General features: G+C 42.1%; 1 protein-coding gene across 2 annotated transcripts; it reads right to left on the minus strand.

Moving 5' to 3' along the window:
• Positions 1-1725: 1725 nt before the first annotated feature.
• PDCD2L (programmed cell death 2 like) lies at positions 1726-23436 on the minus strand. 2 transcript variants are annotated; one of them, XM_035023481.1, is made up of 7 exons: positions 23135-23436; positions 22855-23021; positions 22648-22708; positions 21089-21462; positions 18898-19008; positions 13497-13645; positions 1726-1902 (listed from the first exon to the last, which is right to left on the minus strand). In XM_035023481.1, exons 1-7 carry the CDS (start codon positions 23240-23242, stop codon positions 1772-1774), a joined length of 1101 nt encoding a protein of 366 aa, XP_034879372.1. In that variant the 5' UTR covers positions 23243-23436; the 3' UTR covers positions 1726-1771. The 2 variants fall into 2 exon arrangements, with proteins under 2 accessions (XP_034879372.1, XP_034879373.1); XM_035023482.1 differs by lacking the exon at positions 13497-13645 and having other exon boundaries at positions 1758-1902.
• Positions 23437-23762: the final 326 nt, after the last annotated feature.

Here is a 23762-nt window from a genome sequence, read left to right on the forward strand (position 1 = left end):
AGGAAGTGCCGGGGGGGGGGGGGGGGGGGGGGGGGGGTGGGGGGGGGAACCCCTGCACAGCCGGCTGCTGATGTTCCTTCCCTACATAGGGCTGACTTTTACAAAAACCCCATCCTGGCAGTTAAATTTAAAGGAGACCCTTCCCAGGATGCTGATCTTACTTATCCCTCTGGACACTCAGCGAATGGGAGCCACCTTCCTTGGCTTCTCTCCTGCCTCCCTTCTCTTCCCCTAGACGGGGCTAGGCTTAGTTACCTAATTCTGAGGGCCTTTGCTTTTCTTTGTGGATTTGGATTTGTGTGTGTGAGTTTGAGTATAAAGTGTAAAATGCTTGCCCACCTTAACAAATTCAAATAGGATACAAGTGCAGGAAGTGAAAGCTCAAAGTCCCACCCATACCTAATCCTACTCCTTGGGGCCCTTGATGGCCTTTGTCTTTCCTTTTTTTAATCTCTACTCCCAAGTGGGGCTAGAACTCAAGAGGTATGCATGCTCTTCTGACTGAGCCAGCCAGGTGTCCCTGTAGTTTTACATTTAAAGGGGTTCACACTGGGCTTATATTCTCATTATCCTATTTCCCTGACAATATATAACAACCTTACCGTTGTTTGCTGTGCTTTGCCTGGTAACTTCCTGTGACTGGTTCCATGCACCCCACATGTCTTTATCTTCAGCTGAAGGTGGTATTTGAAGTAATAGCTTGGGACATTTCAAGGAGTTACTCAGTTTGTCTGGTTATCTCCCATCTATATAGGAAGTACACATAAACTTCTGTTTTTCACCTGTCAATCTGTCTTTTCTTATAGGGGGGGGTCTCAGCTAAGCACCTAGAAGGGTAAAGAGAAAATTATTCTTCCTCCCCTACGTGCCTAAAGCCTCACTGACCAGCAAGTTCAGTTTGTACACAGCCAGCCACTTTCCCTCGGGTGCCCCGGGAGGCAGGATCAGGTGGTGTTCCCACCAGTCACACACTGCCCAGGAGAACCCCTCCTCATGATAATCTGGACCCTAATGTGTTATTTGCCAGAGTAGCAAATCAAACTGTTTAGAGCAGTTTCTTCATCTCTGCAGGCAAAAAGCAAGTCTGTATAGATGGTGGGCATGTTTTCATACTGCTGTCCAAGTGTAGCAGAATGGAAGGGGTTAACATAAAAACCAAAAGGAGAAAGGGGAGATTGGAAAAGTGACCACCTGGAAGAAGGGACAATGTCCAGAATAGAGAAGGGGCCCCTTTGCTGTGATACTGCAGGGGCAGAAGGTGGGACGGGGTGAGGGTGGGGACCATGAGTAGGGAGAACACAGGGCGGGTCTAAACAGCTAGGGGGCCCTAGCTAAATAGCAGGGTGGGAACCTCAAGAAGCCAGGGTGGGTCGAGTGGTTCGGTCAACATCCAGGGACTGCAACAGAGCGCAGTGAAGCACGGAGGCAGCAGAGGTGGGGTAAGAGGCTGACCGCTGCCCTTGGCTCTTCGGCCGCTCTCCCTCCGACAAAGCCCATTAGGTTGCTTGTGCAGGGAACACCCGCAATCTGGGCTGGAGAGGAGCCACATTCTGAGCTGCCTCTGTGGAGACAAGCAACTGGCCCTGGGAGGGTAGACGGGTCCACAGCCAGAAGCTTCTAAATCTCACCGCAGCCCCAGTACAGGTGCCAGAAAGCAGAAAGGACCACACTTACAACAAAGAGTGGATAATCTGTGAGTCAAAATGAAGTAAAAATACACAAATCTGGACACTAAAATTTACTTTAATTTATATAAATAAAGGGAAATGCTCTACTTAAATAATGATTCATCTGGGTCTTCTTGTAGGATACAAAGTTCTTCCATGGGAGTCTGATGATTTTGAGGCCAGCAACTCTTCTTACATGTGTAAATTAGAATTGTTCCAAATTCTACAGAAAGACCTGAAAAACACAACATATTCAGGATTCTTTTTTTTTTTTTTAAAGATTTTATTTTTTATTTATTTATTTGAGAGAGAGAGAATGAGAGAGAGCAAGCACATGAGAGGGGGGAGGGTCAGAGGGAGAAGCAGACTCCCCGCCGAGCAGGTAGCCCGATGCGGGACTCGATCCCGGGACTCCAGGATCATGACCTGAGCCGAAGGCAGCCGCCCAACCAACTGAGCCACCCAGGTGCCCCATATTCAGGATTCTAACAAAGAGGAAATGTTAGGAGATACACTCACTATTTAAAGGTTTGCTTAGTGGATAGAGCCCAGACTCTGGAGCAAGACTACCTGAGTTTAAATTCCAGTTCTACCACCTGAGTAAGGGACTTCACTGCTCTGTAATAATGACCGCATTTATCATGATTATAAGATTGTTGTGAAGAGGGGTGCCTGGGTGACTCAGTCAGTTAGGAGTCTGCCTTCGGCTCAGGTCAGGATCACAGGGTCCTGTGATCAAGCCCTATGTCGGGCTCCCCACTCAGCAGGGAGTTGCTTCTCCCTCTCCCTCTGCCCCTTGTCCCTACTTGTGCTCGTGCTTGCACGCTCTTTCAAATAAATAAATAAAATCTTAAAAAAAAGTAAAGATTGTTGTGAGGATGATTAAATAAACTAGTGCATGTAAGATACTTAGAACAGAGCCTGGCATATCTTAAGTGCTCAATGTAAAACAAAGAGGTTAAGCAATGAGAAGATAATAGAAGGAGAATGATGACGCAATATCAGGGTAGCTGGTGTTGCTACAGGAGTGATTTTACCCGATAAGCTGAAAAAATTAGGAAACAGGAAAACCAGTGTTCACTACCTTTCAGCCACATTCCTCCCCACAGTAAGTGACCGCTGATGATAAAAAGCAGATTTAACAGGAAATATACTTTAAAGTCTTTATTATAACTGTCTAGGATACTGGACACTGAAAATCAGGGTTTTTTTATAGATTTTATTTATTTATTTGACAGAGAGAGAGCACAAGCAGGGGGAGCGGCAGGCAGAGGGAGAAACAGGCTCCCCACATAGCAGGGAGCCTGATGTGGGGCTTGATCCCAGCACCCTGGGATCATGACCTGAGCCAAAGGCAAATGCTTGCTTAACTGACTGAGCCACCTAGGTGCCCATCACTGAAAATCATTTAAAAATATGTCACAGGGCTGGGGGCACCTGGGTGACACAGCTGGTTAAGCATCTGACTTTTTTTTTTTTTAAAGATTTTATTTATTTATTTGAGAGAGAGAAAGCATGAGAGGGGGGAGGATCAGAGGGAGAAGCAGACTCCCTGCTGAGCAGGGAGTCCGATGCGGGACTTGATCCCGGGACTCAGGATCATGACCTGAGCCGAAGGCAATTGCTTAACCAACTGAGCCACCCAGGCGCCCCAAGCATCTGACTCTTGATATCAGCTCAGGTCTTGATTTCAGGGTCGTGAGTTCAAGCCCTTGTTGGGATCGATGCTGGACACTGAGCCTACTTAAAAAAAAAAATGGGGGGGTTCGTGGGTGACTCAGTCAGTTAAGCGTCCAACTCTTGATTTCGGCTCAGGTCATGATCTCAGGATCCTGAGATCGAGCCCTGTGTCAGGCCCCAAGCTCAGCACGGACTGTGCTTGAGGTTCTCTCCTTCTCCCTCTGCTCACACTCTCTCTCTCTCTCTAAAATAAATAAATAAATAAATAAAATCTTAAAAAAAATTTCATGGGGCTCCTGGCTGGCTCAGGCAGTGGGTTGGGCATGTGACTCTTGATCTCGGGGTCATGATTCGAGCCCCAAGTTGCGTGTGGAGCTTGCTTGCTTACTTAACTTACACACATACATAAATAAATATCACACTAAGAGAACACACTACCTCCAAAAAAGGATTCTCTCTCTCACACACACACACACACACAAATCCTAAGTGCTTACAGAAATTTATCAATGTACAGAGCCATGAAGAATAACACCAAGAAAACATGATCAGCAAGAACTCCTGCTGATACCAGAACGGTGAAACAAGTCAACATGAGGAGCTAGACAACTGGTTTGGAGGAGCAAAGGAAAACCACTTGTTTTTTTTTTAAGATTTTATTTATTTATTTGACAGAGAGACAGCGAGAACAGGAACACAAGCAGGGGGAGTGGGAGAGGGAGAAGCAGGCTTCCCGCCGAGCAGGGAGCCCGATGCGGGGCTCGATCCCAGGACCCTGGGATCATGACCTGAGCCGAGGGCAGACGCTTAACGACCGAGCCACCCAGGCGCCCCAGGACAAACACTTTGAAAAGAAAATGCAGGCAGGGATAATGGAAAGAAAAGCACCAAAGACAGAACTAACAAGGCCAAAATAGAGCTGATTTGGGAGAAATGACCTGGTGAATTTGAGATAACTTCCAAGCAGAATATGCAACATGTACTTTGCAGAGGGCGTAAGGTGGCTGCAGTCTGGGAACTGGTAGCCACCAGGGTAGCAAAGGAGAAGCGGCAAGGAACCAGATGGAACAAAATACCAAACAGCGGAGTACTGAACATGAGGCCTGAGCCCAGGGCCCTGGCATAGAAGGGCGAGGGAGGGGTAGGAGAAAGAGGAAACCGAGAAAGAGGAAACTATGTGGAGGTCAAAACAGCCCCAGTATGCATCTAATGAGAAACAGCATAGGCCACAAGGAACAGGAAAGACAGGTGAAATGTAATTACAGGTAGAAAGGGAAGGCTTAAGAGAATGGCAGTGAACGCAGAGGGAAAGAGGAAAGATGGGAGTACAGGAGAAGAAAGGTGACCAACACAACTGTTACTGCTTCTCAGAAAAGCTACACGTGCAACAGAAAAAATATTCAGAAATTCAAAAGAAAGAAAGAAGGAAAGAAAAACTAAATGCAGGTCTGAAAATCCACCTTGTCCCAGGATGAAAGGATTATGGAACAATGCAACAGCAAGATACGCTAGTTCAGAGACTGGACTTCAGGAATAAAGAACAATCTACAGGTGCTAGCATAAACGTTGGTTACAAAGTGGGGGGGAATCAGGCCACCCTCAGACTTCACTCACAGCCTAAAGATCCCAATATAAAGGATCTCAGGGATTGGGAGAAAAATGTACTTCTCTGTGAAACGGGGCCACGGCAGATGACAGGAGAGCCAGAGGGGCTCTCACTGTGAGGACATGACGGCAGCAGGTCTACCACCGTCGGGAGGAAAGAAAACGGGACCTCAGGATTTTATACATGGGTTGTCCTTCAAAACAAAGGCAGACATTCTGAAGTAAGAATAACCACTATAAGCCCTCCTTAAGGCTATCACTTGATAGAATGTAGCTGCCAGAGAAGAATCAAAATAAAAGATTCAGGAATGGAAAAGCTCACTGAAAAGAATGGTGTGAACATACAAACCACTGAAACACAGAACAAAAGCTTATTAGCTGTGACAATCATGGTGACAGAGTACAGACTTATAAACCTCAATGAAGTACAAATAATACTAAAATGGGGCATGTGGCTGGCTCAGTTGGGGGAGCATGTGACTCCTGATCTCGGAGTTGTAAGTTCAAGCCCCACAATGGGTGCAGAGATTACTTGAAGAAATAAAAAAAAAAAAACTTAAAAAAAAAACAAACTACAATATTTGGAGGTAGAGCAGGACATAAATTTCCTTATTATAGTAAAAAGCCAAATACATATGATCTCAAACTGAAAAACGGAATGAATGTAATTCTCTTAGCTTCAGAAGGATCGTTTAGAAACTAGGTAAAAGAACCCACTGCCTAAATCCAGCAACTGCTTCACATACACTTACTTTTCCTTATGTTGAATTTGCACACATTTATTCCAATATTCTTAATTAGTATATACTGAATTTTCCTGTCTTTAGAATTTTTTCTTTTTTTTAAGATTTTATTTATTTATTTATTTGAGAGAGAGAGAGAAACAGCATGAGAGAGGAGAGGGTCAGAGGGAGAAGCAGGCTCCCCGCTGAGCTGGGAGCCCGATGTGGGACTCGATCCCAGGACTCTGGGATCATGACCTGAGCCGAAGGCACATGCTTAACGACTGAGCCACCCAGGTGCCCCGTGTGCTTCCTTTTTAAAAGGAAGTACATGGCAAGGATTTCCTGAATATAAAACCAAAAGCACAGGCAACAGACGTAAAAATAGACAAATTGGGCTATATCAAAATTAAAAACTTAGGTGCACCAAAGGACACAACAGTGAAAAGGGAACCTACAAAATGGAAGAAAACATTTGCAAAAATCACACCTGATAAGGGGTTCATATCTAGAATATAAAAAGAACTCTTATAACTCAATTACAAAAAGTCATATAACCTGACTACAAAATGAACAGTAAGACTTGAGTAGACATTTCTCCTAAAATGATATGTAAATGGCTAACAAGCCATTCGGATGCTCAACATCATTAATCATTAGGGAAATGCGAATTGTAACCACAGCAGATACGTCACATCCATTAGGATGGTTATTATCAAAACAAAACAAAACAAAACAAAAAACAAAAAAACGGAAAACAAGTGTTGGTGAGGATGTAGAGAAATTGAAATTCTTGTGCGCTGTTGACTGGGAATATAAAATGGTGCAGCCACTATGGAAAATGTTATGGTGGTTCCTCAAAGAATTAAAAATAGAATTACCATATGATCCAGCAATTCTGCTTCTGGTATATATATCCAAAAGAACTGAAAGCAGGATCATGAAGAGAGATTTGTACACCTATAATCATAGCAACAATATTCACAATAGCCAAGAAGCAGAAGCAACCCAAGTGTTCAACAAATGAACAGATGAACAAAATGTGGTAGATCCATACTACAGAGTATTATTCAGCTTTAAAAAAGAAGGAAATTGTGGGCGCCTGGGTGGCTCAGTTGGTTAAGCGACTGCCTTCGGCTCAGGTCATGATCCTGGAGTCCCGGGATCGAGTCCCGCATTGGGCTCCCTGCTCGGCAGGGAGTCTGCTTCTCCCTCTGACCCTCCCCCCTCTCATGTGCTCTCTCTCTCAGTCTCTCTCTCTCAAATAAATAAATAAAATCTTTAAAAAAAAAAAAAAAGAAGGAAATTCTGACACATGGTATGACATGGATGAACCTCCCTTATGCTAAGTGAAATAAGGCAGTCTCAAAGGACAAATACTATGATTCCACTTATATGAGGTATCTCAAGTAGTCAAATTCATAGAAACAGAAAGTAGAACGGTGGTTGCCAGGTGCTGAGGAAAGGGGGAAATGGGGAGTTGTTAGCGGTCATAGAGTTACAGTTTTGCAAGAGGAAAAAGTTCTGGAGAATGGCTGCATAACAATCTGAATAAACTTAACATTACTAAATTGCACACTTACAAATGGTTAAGATGCTAAATTTTATGTTATATATGTATATATATATATTTTTTTTTTACCACAACTAAAAAGATGAATAAAGTACACAGTTGAAGAAAACTGGAAAGTGAAACAAAAATCAAAACAAAAAAGAACAGAATCAAAACAGAAGTTCCCATAAAGGTACAACAAAAAAAAAAAAAGGAAGAAAATCATCAAGGAAGTTGAAGGACATGAGTTTCTGAACTCAAAACACCTATCAAGTACTCAGCACAATATATACAATTTCAAAATAACAAGAATAAAGTGAAGATTCTAAAAGTGACCTGGAAGCAAGAGTTCCCATTCAAAGGACTAACAGTCAGAATGGGACTGCTTTCTATAGCAACACAGGATGCTAAAAGAATGAGGTAATATTGGGGCATTTGGCTAGCTCAGTAGGTGAAGCATGCAACTTTTGATCCTGGGGTTGTAAATTCGAGCCCCACGCTGGGTGTAGAGAGTACTTAAAAATAAAATCTTAAAAAAAAAAGAGGGCGCCTGGGTGGCTCAGTCGTTAAGTGTCTGCCTTCGGCTCAGGTCGTGATCCCAGGGTCCTGGGATCGAGCCCCACATCGGGCCTCCTGTTCTGCGGGAAGCCTTCTTCTCCCTCTACCACTCCCCCTGCTTGTGTTCCCTCTCTCACTGTGTCTCTCTCTGTCAAATAAATAAATACAATCTTTAAAAAAAAAAGTGAGGAACAAAGAGGTATACAGAAGCAGAGTGTTTGTATACTATTGAGAACAAAGTTGGTATTATTCAACTACATTGTTATAATTTTAAGATGTTAACTGTAATCCCCAAAGTAACTACTAAATGAGTAACTAAAAAAATGAAAAGGAATCTGAATGTTATACAACCCACCCCTCCAAAATCACCTAAATACAAAAAAGAAAGAAACAGTCAGTCATGGAAGAATTAATTGAGAAACAAAAATATTATAAGACATACAGAAAAGAAATAGCTATAGGGCAGAAGTCAATCCTTCTTTACCAATAATGGCATTAAATGTAAATGGATTAAGCTCCATTAAAAAAGGGCACTGGCAGATTGGATATAACAAGAAAAAAAAAAGATCCATCTGTACACTATCTATTAGAGACTCTCTAGATACAGGGACACAAAGAGAATGAAAGAAAAAGGATAGAAAAATATATTCTAAGCACATAGTATAACAATTATAAACATATATACTTCTATATGAAGAGGCCCAAAATGTATGAAGCAAAAACTGACAGAATTGAAGGGAAAAATAGTGCTACAATAATAGTTGACTTCAATACCCTACTTATAGTAATGGATGAAACAACCAAACATAAGATCAATAAAGAAACAAAGGTTTTGACAAGGCTATAAATCAATTACCACTAACAGGCACATACCCCCCCCCCCCCCAAAAAAAAAGACACATACAGAACACTCAACTACAGCAGTAAACACATTCTTTTCAAGTGCACGTAGAATATTCTCTGGGATATACCATATGTTAGGCCACAAAGTAAGTCTCAATAAATTAGAAAGATTGAAATCACACAAAGTTATCTTTTCTAATCACAATGATATGAAACTAGAAATAAGTAATAAAACTGGAAAATTCACAAATATGTGGAAATTAAATAAAACACTTTTAAATAACCAAGAGGTCAAAGAAGAAATCATTAAGGGCAATTAGACAATATTTATTTGAGACAAATGAAAACAAAAACACGAAATACCAAATCTTATCAGATGTAGTAAAAGCAGTGCTAAGTGGAAAATTAGAAGCACAAACACATACATTAAAAACAAAGAGGGGTGCCTGGGTGGCTCAGTTGGTTAAGTGCCTACTCTTAATTTCAGCTCAGGTCATGATCTCAGGGCCCTGGGATCAAGCCCTGTGTGGGGTTCTGAGCTCAATGGGGAGTCTGCTTCAGGATTCTCACTTTCCCTTTGCCCTTCCCCTTACTTGCTCACTATTTCTCAAACTAATAAATAAAACTTAAAAAAAAAAAAAAGGACAAAGATCTCAAATCAATGACCTAACTGTATACCTTGAGGAATTAGAAAAGACCACCAACCAACCAAAGCTAGCAGAAGAAAAAATAAAAGATAGAGATTTTAAAAATGCAGACTATAAAACAATAGAGAAAAATCTAGAAAGTCAACAAATCTTTACCTGGAATGACTAAGAAAAAAAAGAGAGAAGACTCAAATCACCAAAATCAAAAATAAAGTAGGGACATTACTAATTTTATAGAAAAAAAAGTATTATAAGTTGTATAGCAATAAATCAGATAACCTAAATGAAATGGACAAACTACCAAAACATGCAATCTACCAAAACTGACTCAAGAAATAGAAAATTTGAACAGACCTGTAACTAGTAAGGAGATTGAACCAGTAATCAAAAATCACCCAACAACACAAAAGCCAAGAACTAGATGGTTTAACTAGTGAATATGACAAAACATTCAAAGAACACCAATCCTGGGACGCCTGGGTGGCTCAGTTGGTTAAGCGTCTGCCTTCGGCTCAGGTCATGATCCCAGGGTTCTGGGATCGAGTCCCGCATCGGGCTCCCTGCTCCGCGGGGAGCCTGCTTCTCCCTCTGCCTCTGTCTCTCTCTCTCTCATGAATAAATAAATAAAATCTTAAAAAAAAAAAAATAATAACAAAGAACACCAATCCTTCCTAAACTCCACCAAAAAACTAAAGAGAAGGGAATGATCACTAACTCATTCTACAAGGAATTTATTTTCTAAGTAGACACTACACCCAACATGGGGCTCAAACTCACAACCCCGAGATCAAGAGTTGAATGTGGGGTGCCTAGGTGGCTCAGTCGGTTGAGTGTCCAACTCTTGATCTCAGCTCAGGCCTTCAGCTCAGTTTTGAACTCGAGCCCCATGTTCGGCTCCGTGCTGTGCATGGAGCCTGCTTTAAAAAAAAAAACATACAGAAACATACACACAAAAAAACATAAAAAAAACCCAATTAGATAAGTAAATAAATAAGAGTTGCATGCTGCATCAACCAAGCCAGCCAGGTGCCCCAAGGCAAGCATTATCTTAATACCAAGTCTAGACTAAGACACTACAAGAAAATTATAGACCAATATCCCTTATAAATGTAAGATACAAGGTGTCTGGCTGGCTTAGTGGGTAGATGAGGATCTCGATCTCGGGGTTGTGAGTTCAAGCCCTACACTGGATAAAGAGGTTGCTTAAATAATCTTAAAAAAATAAATAAATATAAGATACAAAAATACTCAACAAAATACTAGCAAACAAAATCCAAGAGCTTATTAAAAAGATTTATACAGCAGGGTGCCTGGCTGGTTTAGTTGGTAGACCCTGTGACTCTTGATCTCAGGGTTCTGAGCTTGAGTCCCATGTTGGGTGTAGAGATTACTTAAAAATAAAATCTTAAAAAAAAAAAAGATTTATACACCATGATCCAGTAAGATTTACCCTAACACGCAAAGGTGGTTAAATATACAAAAATCAATGTAATACACGTTAATAAAATAAATAGAACTGCACGATCATCTCAATTGATGCAGAAAAGGCATTTGACAAAAATCAACACCCTGTAGTGATAAAAAGAACTCCAAAAACAGAAGGGAAATTCCTCAATCAGGAACAAGATTAGGATGCCCACTTTTGCCACTTCTAATCAACACAGAAGTTTTAGAGGAATTAAGCAAAAAAAAAGAGAAATAAAAGGCAAAATTGTAAAGGAAGAAATAAAATGATCTCTGTTGCAGATGATTTTACCTTCTATGTAGAAAAACCTAAATATCCACACAAAAAAATTCGGTTTCATGTATTTTTCCTATTGTGTCTATATTCTCCTTTGAAATCTCTGCTTTAGCCTTTATTTCTTCCTTTCTTTTGCCACCTTTGGTTGGTTGGTTGTTCTTAAGTTCCTTGCAATGTATGTTAGGTCACTGATTTGAGATCTTTATTTTTTATTTTTTTAAAGATTTTATTTGGGGCGCCTGGGTGGCTCAGTCGGTTAAGCATCTGCCTTCGGCTCGGGTCATGATCCTAGGGTCCTGGGTCTCTCTCTCTGTCAAATCTTAAAAAAATAAAAATAAAAAATAAAGATTTTATTTATTTATTTATTTGACAGAGAGAGAGACCCAGATTAAGATTTGACAGAGAGAGACACAGCGAGAGAGGGAACACAAGCAGGGGCAGTGGGAGAGGGAGAAGCAGGCCTCCCACGCAGCAGGGAGTCCGATGCGGGGCTCGATCCCAGGACCCTGGGATCATGACCCGAGCCAAAGGCAGATGCTTAACCGACTGAGCCACCCAGGCGCCCTGGAGATCTTTGTTTTTAAACATATGTGTTTTCAACTCTAACTTTTTCTTTGAGCATTGCTTTCACAGCCTCTCATAAATACACTCAGCAAAGTTGCAGGATAAACAATCAATCCAAAAAAAAAAAGATTAAAAAAATAAAATACTCAGGAATAAATTTAACCAAGTAGGCAAAAGACTTGTACACTGAAACCTATAAAACACTACTGAAGGAAATGAAAGACACAAATAAATGGAAAGACATCCATGTTGATGAATTAGAAGAATTAATACCGTTAATATAACAGCTCAGTCAGAAGAGCATGCAACTCTCAATCTCGGGATTATGAGTTCAAGCTAAAATCGGGGATAGAGATTACAAAAAAAATAAACTTAGGGGTGCCTGGGTGGCTTGGTTGGTTGAGCATCCAACTCGTGGTTTCAGCTCAGGTCATGATCTCAGGGTTGTAAGAGTGAGCCCTGCTCTACGCCCAGTGTGTGGCCTGAACTCATGACCAAGATAAGAGTCACATGCTCTACTGACGGGGCCAGCCAGGTGCCCCATTACTTTTATTATAAAAACTTAATTTTTGTTTAGAAAGACTATATAATGATGACAAAATAATAACTATAATCACGTAAAAGTTATTTAAAAAAATTTTTTTAAGAGATTTTATTATTTGAGAGAGAGAGAGAGCACTTGAGCATGAGCAGGGGGAGAGGCAGAGGGACGAGCAGTCTCCCCAGTGAGCACAGAGCCCAACGCAAGGCTTGATCCCAGGACCCTGAGATCATGACCACAGCCAAAATCAGATGCTTAACCAACTGAGCCACCCAGGCACCCCTAAGTTTATTTTTAAATTTTTTTAAGTACGCTCTATGCCCAACATGGGGCTTAAACTCACAACCCCAAGATCAAGTCACGTGCTCTACCAACTGAGCCAGCCAGGTGTCCCAAATTATTTTTTAAAACATTTTTTAATTTTTAAAGTTTTTCAAAATAATTTTTAGTAATCGCTACACTCAACATGGGTCTCAAACTCATGACCTCAAGATTGAGTCACATGCTCTTCCAACTGAACCAGCCAGGTACCCCTGTAAAAGTTATTTGTCCCCTCCGCCCCCAGTTTTTTTAAATAATAATAAATTTTGACTATAGTACAATGCTATTTAAGTTTTTTGTTTGTTTGTTTCTTTTTTTTAAGTAAACTCTACCCCAATGTGGGGCTTGAACTCACAGCCCTGACATCAAGAGTCACATACTCCACCAACCTAGCCAGCCAGGGGCTCCCGCTATGAAAATAATTTTAAGGACAGAAAACAGCTTGGCCTTAAACCGACAAAATGGGGGCACCTGGGTGGCTCAGTCAGTTAAGCATCTGCCTTCAGCTCAGGTCATGATCCCAGGGTCCTGGGATCAAGCCCCCCCGGCCGGCTCCTTGCTCAGCAGGGAATCTGCTTCTCCCTCTCCCTCTGCCACTCCCCCTGCTTGTGCTCTCTCTCTCTTTCAGATAAATAAAATCTTAAAAAAAAAAAAAAAAAGCCGACAAAATGGTATCAGTGTTTGTGTTGGATTGGTTGGATTATAAATTTCCCAAATTTTTTGTAATATGCTTACATTTTATAAGTCAACAAAAATGAAATGATAGCCTTTCCTTGTAAAATAATTCCATATTAGTGCAATAAATCCACAAACTCAAATTAATAAAGGGCTTATTGGAGCGCCTGGGTGGCTCAGTTGGTTAAGCGACTGCCTTCAGCTCAGGTCATGATCCTGGAGTCCCGGGATCGAGTCCCCCATCGGGCTCCCTGCTCGGCAGGGAGTCTGCTTCTCCCTCTGACCCTCCCCCCTCTCATGTGCTCTCTCTCTCATTCTCTCTCTCTCAAATAAATAAAATCTTTAAAAAATAAAAAATAAAAAAATAAAGGGCTTATTACCTAAATTAGTGCTTCTGAGCATGCTGACCAGTGCTGGCATAAGCTGAAACTCAAATGTCCTTTGGACTCCACAGTGGCTGCAGGCTGGGAGCTCAGTGACTTCTGATGTAGGGCAGGTCAAAAAAAGTGGTTCTCCACTCCAGGAATACCTAGAGCAAGGAAACAATAGACCCTGAAGAAGGACCATACACAAATCACATTTCAACATCAGAGACCATGCTTTGCAAACTTTGCTTCCTTCTTGCAGAGTACCAGGAGCAAAACCAGAGAGCAAAGAAAATCCAAAGGCCCAAAACCTAGCAGCAAGCCTGTAGAGATCAGCAAGATATCTGAAGTCTTGTCAATGTTTGATTCAAAGTCTGGATGAAGGCACTAAAGCCAATGTTGAACCAAATCTAACTACAACTGCAACAAAGTCCAGACAGAGCTCAACCACAGAGTAAGCAGACTTGGATCTCCATACTACTAGCCTTACAGAAGAAGGGACACACCCTTCTAAGGAGTAAATATTTACTTCAGTATCTACTGTTCTTCAACATACAATGGTAAACAATAAAAAGAAATTAGATATACAGAACAGCAGAAAATTAATTTATTTATTTGAGAGAGAGTGTGTGCATAAGCTGGGGGGGGGTGCAGAGGGCAGAGCAAGAGGGAGAGAGAGAACCAGAACCCTAAGCAGGCTCCACACTCAGTGCAGAGCCCAACGCAGGGCTCGGTCTCATGACCTGAGCCAAAATCAAGAGTCGCACACTTAACTGAGCCACCCGGGTGCCCCAAGAGCAGCAGAAAAATTTAAGCCACAAAAAAAGTCAATATAAGAATACCCACAGGGGCGCTGGGGTGGCTCAGTCGGTTAAGCATCTGCTGCCTTCAGCTCAGGTCATGATCTCAGGGTCCTGGGATCAAGTCCCTCATGGGCTCCCTGCTCAGCAGGGAGCCTGCTTCTCCCTCTGCCTGTCCCTCACCCTGCTTGTGCACTCTCTCTCTGAAATAAAGAAAGAAAATCTTAAAAAAAAAAAAAAAAAATACCCACAGACAAGAGTGGAGTTACCAGAAGAAGACTTTAAAATGTCAGTGGAAGGGGGATAAAACAAACAAATAATAAAATATCCATAATAAACATATAGGGGCGGGCGCCTGGGTGGCTCAGTTGGTTAAGCGACTGCCTTCGGCTCAGGTCATGATCCTGGAGTCCCGGGATCGAGTCCCCCATCGGGCTCCCTGCTCACTGGGGAGTCTGCTTCTCCCTCTGACCCTCCCCCCTCTCATGCTCTCTCTCTCTCATTCTCTCTCTCAAATAAATAAATAAAAAATCTTAAAAACAAAAACAAAAACATATAGGGGCACCTGGGTGGCTCAGTTTGTTAAGCATCTGCCTTCGGCTCAGGTCATGATCCCCGGGTCCTGGGATCGAGCCCCACACTGGGCTCCTTGCTTAGCGGGGAGCCTGCTTCTCCCTCTCCCTGCCGCTCCCCATGCTTGTGCTCTCTCTCTCTCTCTCTGTGTCTATCAAATAAATAAATAAAATCTTTAAAATAATAATAATAAACATATAAAAGAATCTAGCAGAAAAGGTATACATGCATAAACAGATAAGGAAGTCAGCACAGAAATGGAAACTGAAAGAGAAATGCTAGAAATGAAAAACACTGTAGCTGAATAAAGAATTTCATTCAATAAAAGTTAACAGCAGGTAGGAAACAACAACAAAAAATCTGTGAATCTGAAGAAAACAGAAATATCCAAAATGAAACAAAAAGTGAAAACAATTTAAAAAAAGAAACAGGGTCTTTAAAAACCATGGGACAATTTCAAATTGTATGTCTAAACATACAAGTAACTAGAGTCCTAGAAAAAGGAAAAAGGACAGAAAAAATATTTGAAGAGATAATGGCCAACATTTTCCCAAAATTCATGAATAGACATCAATGCAAAAATCCAAAAAGTTCAGCAAATCCCACGCAGGATATATTAAAACATACAGTCACTGAAGTACATAATAGTTTAATTACATAAATATAACAAACGTAAGAACAACAATAAGAATTACAGCTAATTTCTAACAGAAACACTAAAAGGCAACAAGTCAATGGAACAAAATCTTTCCAGTGTTGAATGGAAAGCAATAAAAAACAAATTGTATATCCAATAAAATGTCTATTAAAAGAAATATTAACAAATACATTTGTAGACAAAACCTTCATGGCTATCTCCAACAAACCCACACTTTATTTTTATTTTACTTATTTACTTACTTACTTACTTATTTTTAAGTAGGCTCCACGCCCAATGCAAGGCTTGAACTCACAACCCTGCAATCAAGATCTGAGATCAACAGCCCGATGTTCAACCACCTAAGCCACCCAGGCGCCCCTAAGCTTGCATTGTAAAAAAAAAAAAAAAAAAAAAAAAATCAGAAGTCCTTCAGACTTAAGGGATATACCAGATGGAAGCTCAGCATGAAGGAATGCAGAGCACAAAAAGAGTAAACAGGTCGATAAATATAAAAGACCTTCTGATCTTTATTTTCATTATTTTTTAAAAGATTTTATTTTTTGTTTTAAGTAATCTCTATACCCAATGCAGGGCTTGAACTCACAACCCTGAGATCAAGAGCTGCATGCTCTACCGACTAAGCCAGCCAAGCACCCCCAATCATTATTTTTAATTTTACTGTATATATATTATCCTTAAAAACTATTATTTCAAACAAAAATAATAATACATTATGGGATATAAAGCACATAGAGAAGTGAACATGTGAAAACAAGATCACAAAGGGCAGGGGAAAGGTAAACAGGATTCTGTGCTATGGTTCTTAGTTCATAAAGTAGCACCTACTGTGTGAAGGCAGACTGCAGGAAGTCCAAGATGCACATTATAATCACTAAAGCAACACTGTTTATGGCAACAGGAAAGACATAAAATCATAAATTAACAATATTCAATTCACTGAAAATAAGGTTAAAACAAAAGGGAGCAGACGGACAAAAAAACTAAAAAGGAAAAAAGGCAATACCAGAGTGACAAAATTAACCCACCGCCACCAATAATTACATTAAATGGACTCAAGACCCTATGTAGAAAGCAAACAGTCTGGATAAAATAAACGCAAGACCCATATATATAAGCTGTTTAAAAAGTATACTTTAAATATCACCTCACCCCTGTCAGAACGGCAATTATCAAAAAGACAAAAAATAACAAGTGTTGGCGAGGATGTGGAGAAAAGGGAACCCTCGTGCACTGTTGGTGGGAATGCAAACTGGTGCAGCCACTGTGGCAAACAGTATGGACGTCCCTCAAAAAATTAGAAACAGAACTACCATATGATCCAGCACGCTCATTTCTGGGTATTTATTCAAAGGAGACAAAAACACGAACTCAAGAAAGAGAACTAGCCTCATGTTCACTGCAGAATTATTTACAATAGCCAAGACATGTAAGCAACCCAAGTGTCCAACGACAAATAAATGGATAAAGAAATCGTGGTCTGTGTGCGTACATGTGTGTGTGTTGTGTGTGTATATACATGTACACATACATATACACATACAACACACAACAGAACACTCAGCCATAAAGAAGGAAATCTTGACATTTGCGACAGCATGGATGGGCCTCCAGGGCCTAGTGCTAAGTGAAATAAGCCAGACAGAGAAAGACATACTGTGTGAAATCACTTACAGGCAGGACCTAAAAAAAACAAAAAACAAACCAAACTCATAGAGAAGAAATTGGTGGTTTCCAGAGTTGAGGGATCAGGGTGGGAGAAATAAGTAAACTGGTTTTTTTTTTTCTTTTTTACTTTAAAGAAATCAAATAACTTAAAAAAAAACCACTCTATATTTAAAGGAAGAGGCTAAAAGTAAACAGTATAAAAAAGATCAACCATACAAACATTAAACAAAAGAAAGCTAGTGTGGCTATACCGACAGGAGATCAAATACAATCCAAGGAAGAAGCATCAACAAATAAATAGCAACATTTATTTATAATTATAACAGGATCAATTCATCAGATAAATAATCCTACAAGTGCATACATCTTAAAACAGTACCAAAATGCATGGGACAAACTTTAACAGAATTAAAAGAAGACGACGTATCTATAATCATAGCTGAAAGTTTTGACACTCCTCTCTTAGTAACTGAAAGGCGAGACAAAAGTGATCAGTAATAGAAACTGGTGTTGCAACAATTGCATATTCATACAAAAAAAGAACCTTCACCCTCATACATTATATACAAAAATTAACTCAAAATGGATCACAGACCCCTAAATGTAAAAACTAAAACCAAAAACTCCTACAAGAAAACACAGGAAATCAAACACAATAAATTGTTACCTTTGGTTAGAGAGAAAGTTCTGAGGAAATAAAAAGTTGAGGGCAGCTGGGTGGCTCAGTTGGTTAAGCCTCTGCCTTCGGCTCAGGTCATGATCCCGGAGTGCCAGGATGAGCCCTGCATCCGGCTCCCAGCTCAACAGGGAATCTGCTTCTCCCTCTCCCTCTGCCCCTCCCCCTGCTCATGCTCTCTCTTTCTCCCTCTCCTCTCAAATAAATAAAATCTTTAAAAAAAAATCTTAAATAAAAAATCAAAGTTCTCAATGTACTGAAAAGATATTGTAGAGATTACTTTAAAAAAAAAAAAAAAATCATACTAGGGCACCTGGGTGGCTCAGTCAGTTAATCGTCTGCCTTCAGCTCAGCTCATGATCTCAGTCCTGGGATCGAGCCCTGCTGAGCAGGGAACCTGTTTCTCCCTCTGCTGCTCCCCCTGCTTGTGCTCTCTTGCTCTCTCTGTCAAATAAATAAAATCTTTAAAAAAAAAATCACAGTATATGATCCAAATTATGGGGTTTTTTTTTTTAGTTTTTAAGTAATCTCTACACTCAACATGGGGCTCGAACTCACAACCCCGAGATCAAGCGTTGCATGCTCTGCTGACTGAGCCAGCCAGGTGCCCCCCAAATTATGTTTTTTAAAAACACATATTTCCTGAGGCGGCTGGGTGGCACAGTTGGTTAAGCACCCAACTCTTGGTTTCGGCTCAGGTCTTGATCTCCAGGTCATGAGATCGAGCCCCACATCAGGCTCAGTGCTCAGCCTGGAGTCAGCTTGAGATTCTTTCTCCCCCTCCTGGCTCATGCTCTCTCCCTCTCTCTCTAAAATAAATAAATAAAGCTTTAAAAAACAAACAAAAAACCCCACACAAGTCCTACCCATGTACATACGTCCAAATGTATAAAAAATAAGCGAACATAATACACTAAAACGTAGCCTCTCAGTTTGTGGAAATTAGATTTTGGTTTTCTCATTATATTTCCCAGTATTTTCCAAACTAACATGTATTGCTTTTGTAATCAAGAAAAACAATAAAAGAAAATGTGCCTCTACCTCAAAATCTGCTCCTGACAAGCAGCAATTCTCTTCATGAATTTGTAAAATATCTTATCTCCACTTTTAATTGTGGTCTTCTCATATTTTTCATCACCATCACTAGGAAGACTAAAAAAAGAAAAGCAAAAAACACTTCTGAGTCTCTATATCCAGAGAATTACAATATTTAGAAGAGCAAACAAGATAATGCACATAATTTAAAAATCATAAATTTAAGCAGCGCCTGGGTGGTGCAGTCAGTTAAGGGTCAGACTCTTGGTTTTGGCGAAGTTCGTGGTTTCAGGGTTGTGGGATCAAGCCCCACGTCAGGCTCTGAGCTCAGTGCAGAGTCTGCTTGGGATTCTCTCTCTACCTCTGCCCCTCTCCGTCCCGCCTCGCTCACTCTAAAATAAAGAAACCTTTTTATTTTTTATTTATTTTTTTAAAAGATTTTATTTATTTATTTGACAGAGACACAGCGAGAGAGGGAACACAAGCAAGGGGAGTGGCAGAGGGAGGGGGAGAAGCAGGCTTCCCGTGGAGCAGGGAGCTTGATGCGGGGCTCAATCCCAGGACCCTGGGATCATGACCTGAGCCGAAGGCAGACGCATAACCATCTGAGCCACCCAGGCGCCCCAAGAAACCTTTTTATTATTTTTATTTTATTATTTTATTTTTTTAAAGATTTTATTTATTTATTTGAGACAGAGAGAATGAGAGAGAGAGAGAGCACATGAGAGGGGGGAGGGTCAGAGGCAGAAGCAGGCTCCCCGCTGAGCAGAGAGCCCGATGCGGGACTCGATCCAGGGACTCCAGGATCATGACCTGAGCCGAAGGCAGTCGCTTAACCAACTGAGCCACCCAGGTGCCCAGGAAACCTTTTTAAAAAATCGTAAATTTGGGGCGCCTGGGTGGCTCAGTCGTTAAGCGTCTGCCTTCGGTTCAGGTCATGATCCCAGAGTCCTGGGATCGAGCCCCACATCAGGCTCCCTGCTCTGCGGGAAGCCTGCTTCCCCTTCTCCCACTCCCCCTGCTTGTGTTTCCTCTCTCGCTGTGTCTCTCTCTGTCAAATAAATAAATAAAATCTTAAAAAAAAAATCGTAAATTTAATACCTTGTAATATCTAACAGTAATCCCCTACACACCCTTCTCCCAAGCCCTGCTCCCTTGCCATTTTCAACTCTGGGATAATTATTTGCAATTTTAAAAGTCTTTATGCCCATTGACTATCTCCATGTCTTTCCCCACTATGGATTATTTTTCAACACCAACCAGTCTGCAAGCAGTCCAACATTATTCCGAAAAGCTTACAAAGGAAACAGCTCTGGTATAGAACCAGGTCAGGAAGGAATAAATGAAGGGGGCGGAAATTGGAGGGGGAGACAAACCATGACAGACTATGGACTCTGAGAAACAAACTGAGGGTTCTAGAGGGGAGGGGAGTGGGAGGATGGGTTAGCCTGGTGATGGGTATTAAAGAGGGCACGTTCTGCATGGAGCACTGGGTGTTATACGCAAATAATGAATCATGGAACACTACATCAAAAACTAATGATGTAATGTATGGTAATTAACATAATATAATAGTAAAAAAAAAAAGAACCACGTCATCTCTCCAAATATCCTATCATAATTCTATTATAATAGCAAAAATGATCATTCTTATTTCTTTATAGAGCTTTGGTTTATAAAGCCTTTTAGGACCTATTCTCTCAAGTGACTCCTAAAACCATCTGATAAGACAGACAACAGAGATATCAACACGACTCTCATTTCACTGGTGAGGCTGAAGCTCTGGGCGGGTCTCTGACGTCCCAGGCCAGTTCTTGAGCCACAGCCAAGAGTCAAAAAACAAATGGCATTTTTCTAACTTACCTGTCTGAGCCAATCATTTAAAGACAAAAAATAAAGTTAAAGAGATAGTAAACACACGTTCTTCTGTACAAGCTGTCACCCCTAACTTCTTTGTTCATCTTCTTGAGGGTACTTAGAAACAGAGCAGTGTTTCCCAGCTAACTCAAGGGTGGCTGGTAAGATTGCCTTGTCTCTGTTTCCCTTTGTCATCCAAGAGGAGCAAAGCAGAAAGGTCCTACACATACAAGCTCTGCTTGAAAAAGTTTCCCCAAGTACTAGAATCAAACCAAAGGGTACCTACTGTGGCAGCTTCCTGATCAAGTCCCCTCTCAGACTCAGCAGCACACGTTCTCACCTTTGGGAAAGCAACTGTTCCATATCCATTCCTTCTTTCTGTTGATACTCCCTTAGAAGGCTATGAGCGTGCTCTAGGCTGACGAACTCCCTGTAATCCTCCTCATCCACAACACAGATGTAATATGGCAGGAACTGTGGCACCTCAGAAGGCAAGGCCATCTCCTCCCCAGGAGAAACAGGAGAAGCAGCACCCGGGACAGCATCCTGCAGGTGGAGATCTTGCAGCTGGGCAGTACAGTCTATGTCTCTGGCACTACTGGAATCATTTCCAAAATCCAAGGTAAGCTGTGGTGGCGGCGCCTCCTCACTGTCACTTCCCCAGTCACCTGCACCTTCACACCAATCCTCTGCGGCAAGGCCATTTTCCTGTTTCTGGAAGAATATTCAGTGAATGAAGCCCAAGCACACTTGAGCGATCTCACCTATTCCCTTGGCTTGAGCTACCACATTCCTTCACCTTCTCGAGGGAGCCTTCACACAGCACCTTCCCCTCTTGCACATTCTGATTCAACTTCCTGGTCCCCATGCACTCAAAAGCATGCTGGAGGTAACAATAAGTCTCTTCCCTTTCCAGGGGCAGCGTGGCAAATGTAGTACAGTGGTTTCTTCAACCATCTATTCCCAACTCTTTCAGCTGTGCTTCATGTACTACAGAAGCTAGCAGGAGAGAACTACATTTCCCAGACTCCTTAGCAGCTAGGGGTTCAGATATGATCAAGGGCTGGCTAATCAGGTCCATTAGGGAGACACAAACTTGAAACAGAATGAGGTGGAAAGAGAGGCCAAGAAGCAAAAGTGATAAAGCAGGGACCTGGAGCCAAAAGATCTAACAAGGGCAGCTTCCGCTTCACCAGATCACATCTCAGCTTTCTGACTGCAGGTGGGGTAGGTGGTATAACAGCTCCTTGACAGGCCAGTTCTGAGGTGTGGTTCGTTCCTGGAGCGGCCCCTTCCAACCTATCCAGTGATAGTAAAAACCTAATTCTGTCTCGGCTTTAAAAAGTCAGTGTTTTTCTATTACCTGCAACCCAACCCTGACAAATATAGGCAGACACCATTGGTTTCATCTTTTCATTCCTGGTACTGCTGGTACCATGCCTGGCACACGTTTAGAACTCAGTGTATATACATACATAAGCGGACATTTACAGGCAAAAGGAGACTGAATTTTGTTCTGCAGCTACCAAATTGCCCAACCTTTTAATTCAATAAATTCAAACTTTTTTCTGATCGTTTGCTATATACATGTACAGGTATCACAGGAACTATGTTTACTATAAACACATATATATGTATTACACACAAACACATATATGTATACATCCATACTTTTTTCCCAAACAGAAACAGCGAATTATGTGCCTCAAGGCCTCCAGTGTATATTAAAAGAAAAAAAGAACAAAATCTTAAGGAGATAGCACTTCACAGTTCAGAAAAGTGCAAAAACCATTCCAACGTACTTCCAAAGGCCACGGCTGAAAGTTTATCTTAAACAATATTCTAGAAAATACCCTCAAATTACAGCAAGTCATAATATGCTTATCACAACCGGTTTACCTGAGCGTCCTGCGCCTCCCTCTCTCGCATCTGCAGGCACTGGGAACGAAACACCTTCCAGCTTCGGGGTAAGAAATAAATGGCAGTGAGGCTCCATCGCTGACCACCAGCCAGCTGGCCAGCCCTATCCGGTACGGCAGGTGTGGCCCCCAAGCTCCCGCCCACTCGGCATAAAACCCCGAGGCAGCTCGGAACTTCCCCGCCTACCTGCGCGTCCCGCCGCGGCCGCACCTGGGGAAGGGGCAAGCGAACACGTGCAGTAGCCGGTGAAACGGGGAGCCTTCCAGCGGACAGTACACCTGCACGACCAGGGCAAGAGGCTGCCTGCAACGTTCACACACTGGCCTCGGCGCTGCTACCGCCGGCAGGGCGTCCTGAGGGCAGGGGAAGCGCTCAGACTCCGGCTCTGCTCAGGGACCTCGGCCCCTCCCTCAGCCCGTAGCCCTCACCAGCACCCGCCGACCCCGGCTCCGGCGCTCCACCTCACCGGAAGGCCGCCCAGCTTGCTAGCAGTCCAGGCGCCCGGCCCCGTGGGGCGGCCGCGCACTGCAGTGTCTCGAAGTCCGAGCAGCACTGGCTTCCGGAAAGCCGCCATGACTACGAGGCACCCACGTGGGAAGGCGAACTACGGCGGCCGAGACGGTGCGCCTCTCCGCGCACGCGCACTGGCTACACCTGCGAGACGGCCCCGCCCCCTTAAGATTATGTTTAGGAGGATTAGATCCCCTGAGCTGCGCAGGGCTCAAAATCCGGGAGCCCCAGACCTTCTGTGCCTCCGAACGCGCCGAGGTAGGAAGTACGCACCATCTAGTATGAAGTAGTCTTGCCAAAAGATTTTACCTGAAGTGGAATAATAGTATTATCGTTAAGACAAAAAACAGTTTTGATTTTTCAAGGTACACGTCAAAATGCTTACAGAGGAAATTGCGGAGCGGGCCATGAGTTGGTAACTTGAAATTCGGCGTCAGACAGAGATCCTTGACTTGTATGTTTGGGATTTTCCATAAGGGATTTTTTTTTTTTTTTTTTAAATGCCTGTGGCACAACCTAGGTGAATTTTGAAAACATCATGCTAAGTGAAAGAAGCCAGACACAAAAGGCCAAGTTCTGGAAAA

Source organism: Mirounga leonina, unplaced genomic scaffold (genome assembly GCF_011800145.1).
Source record: "Mirounga leonina isolate KUSES-001 unplaced genomic scaffold, KU_Mleo_1.0 Mir_177, whole genome shotgun sequence".
Taxonomy (NCBI): Eukaryota; Metazoa; Chordata; class Mammalia; order Carnivora; family Phocidae; genus Mirounga; species Mirounga leonina.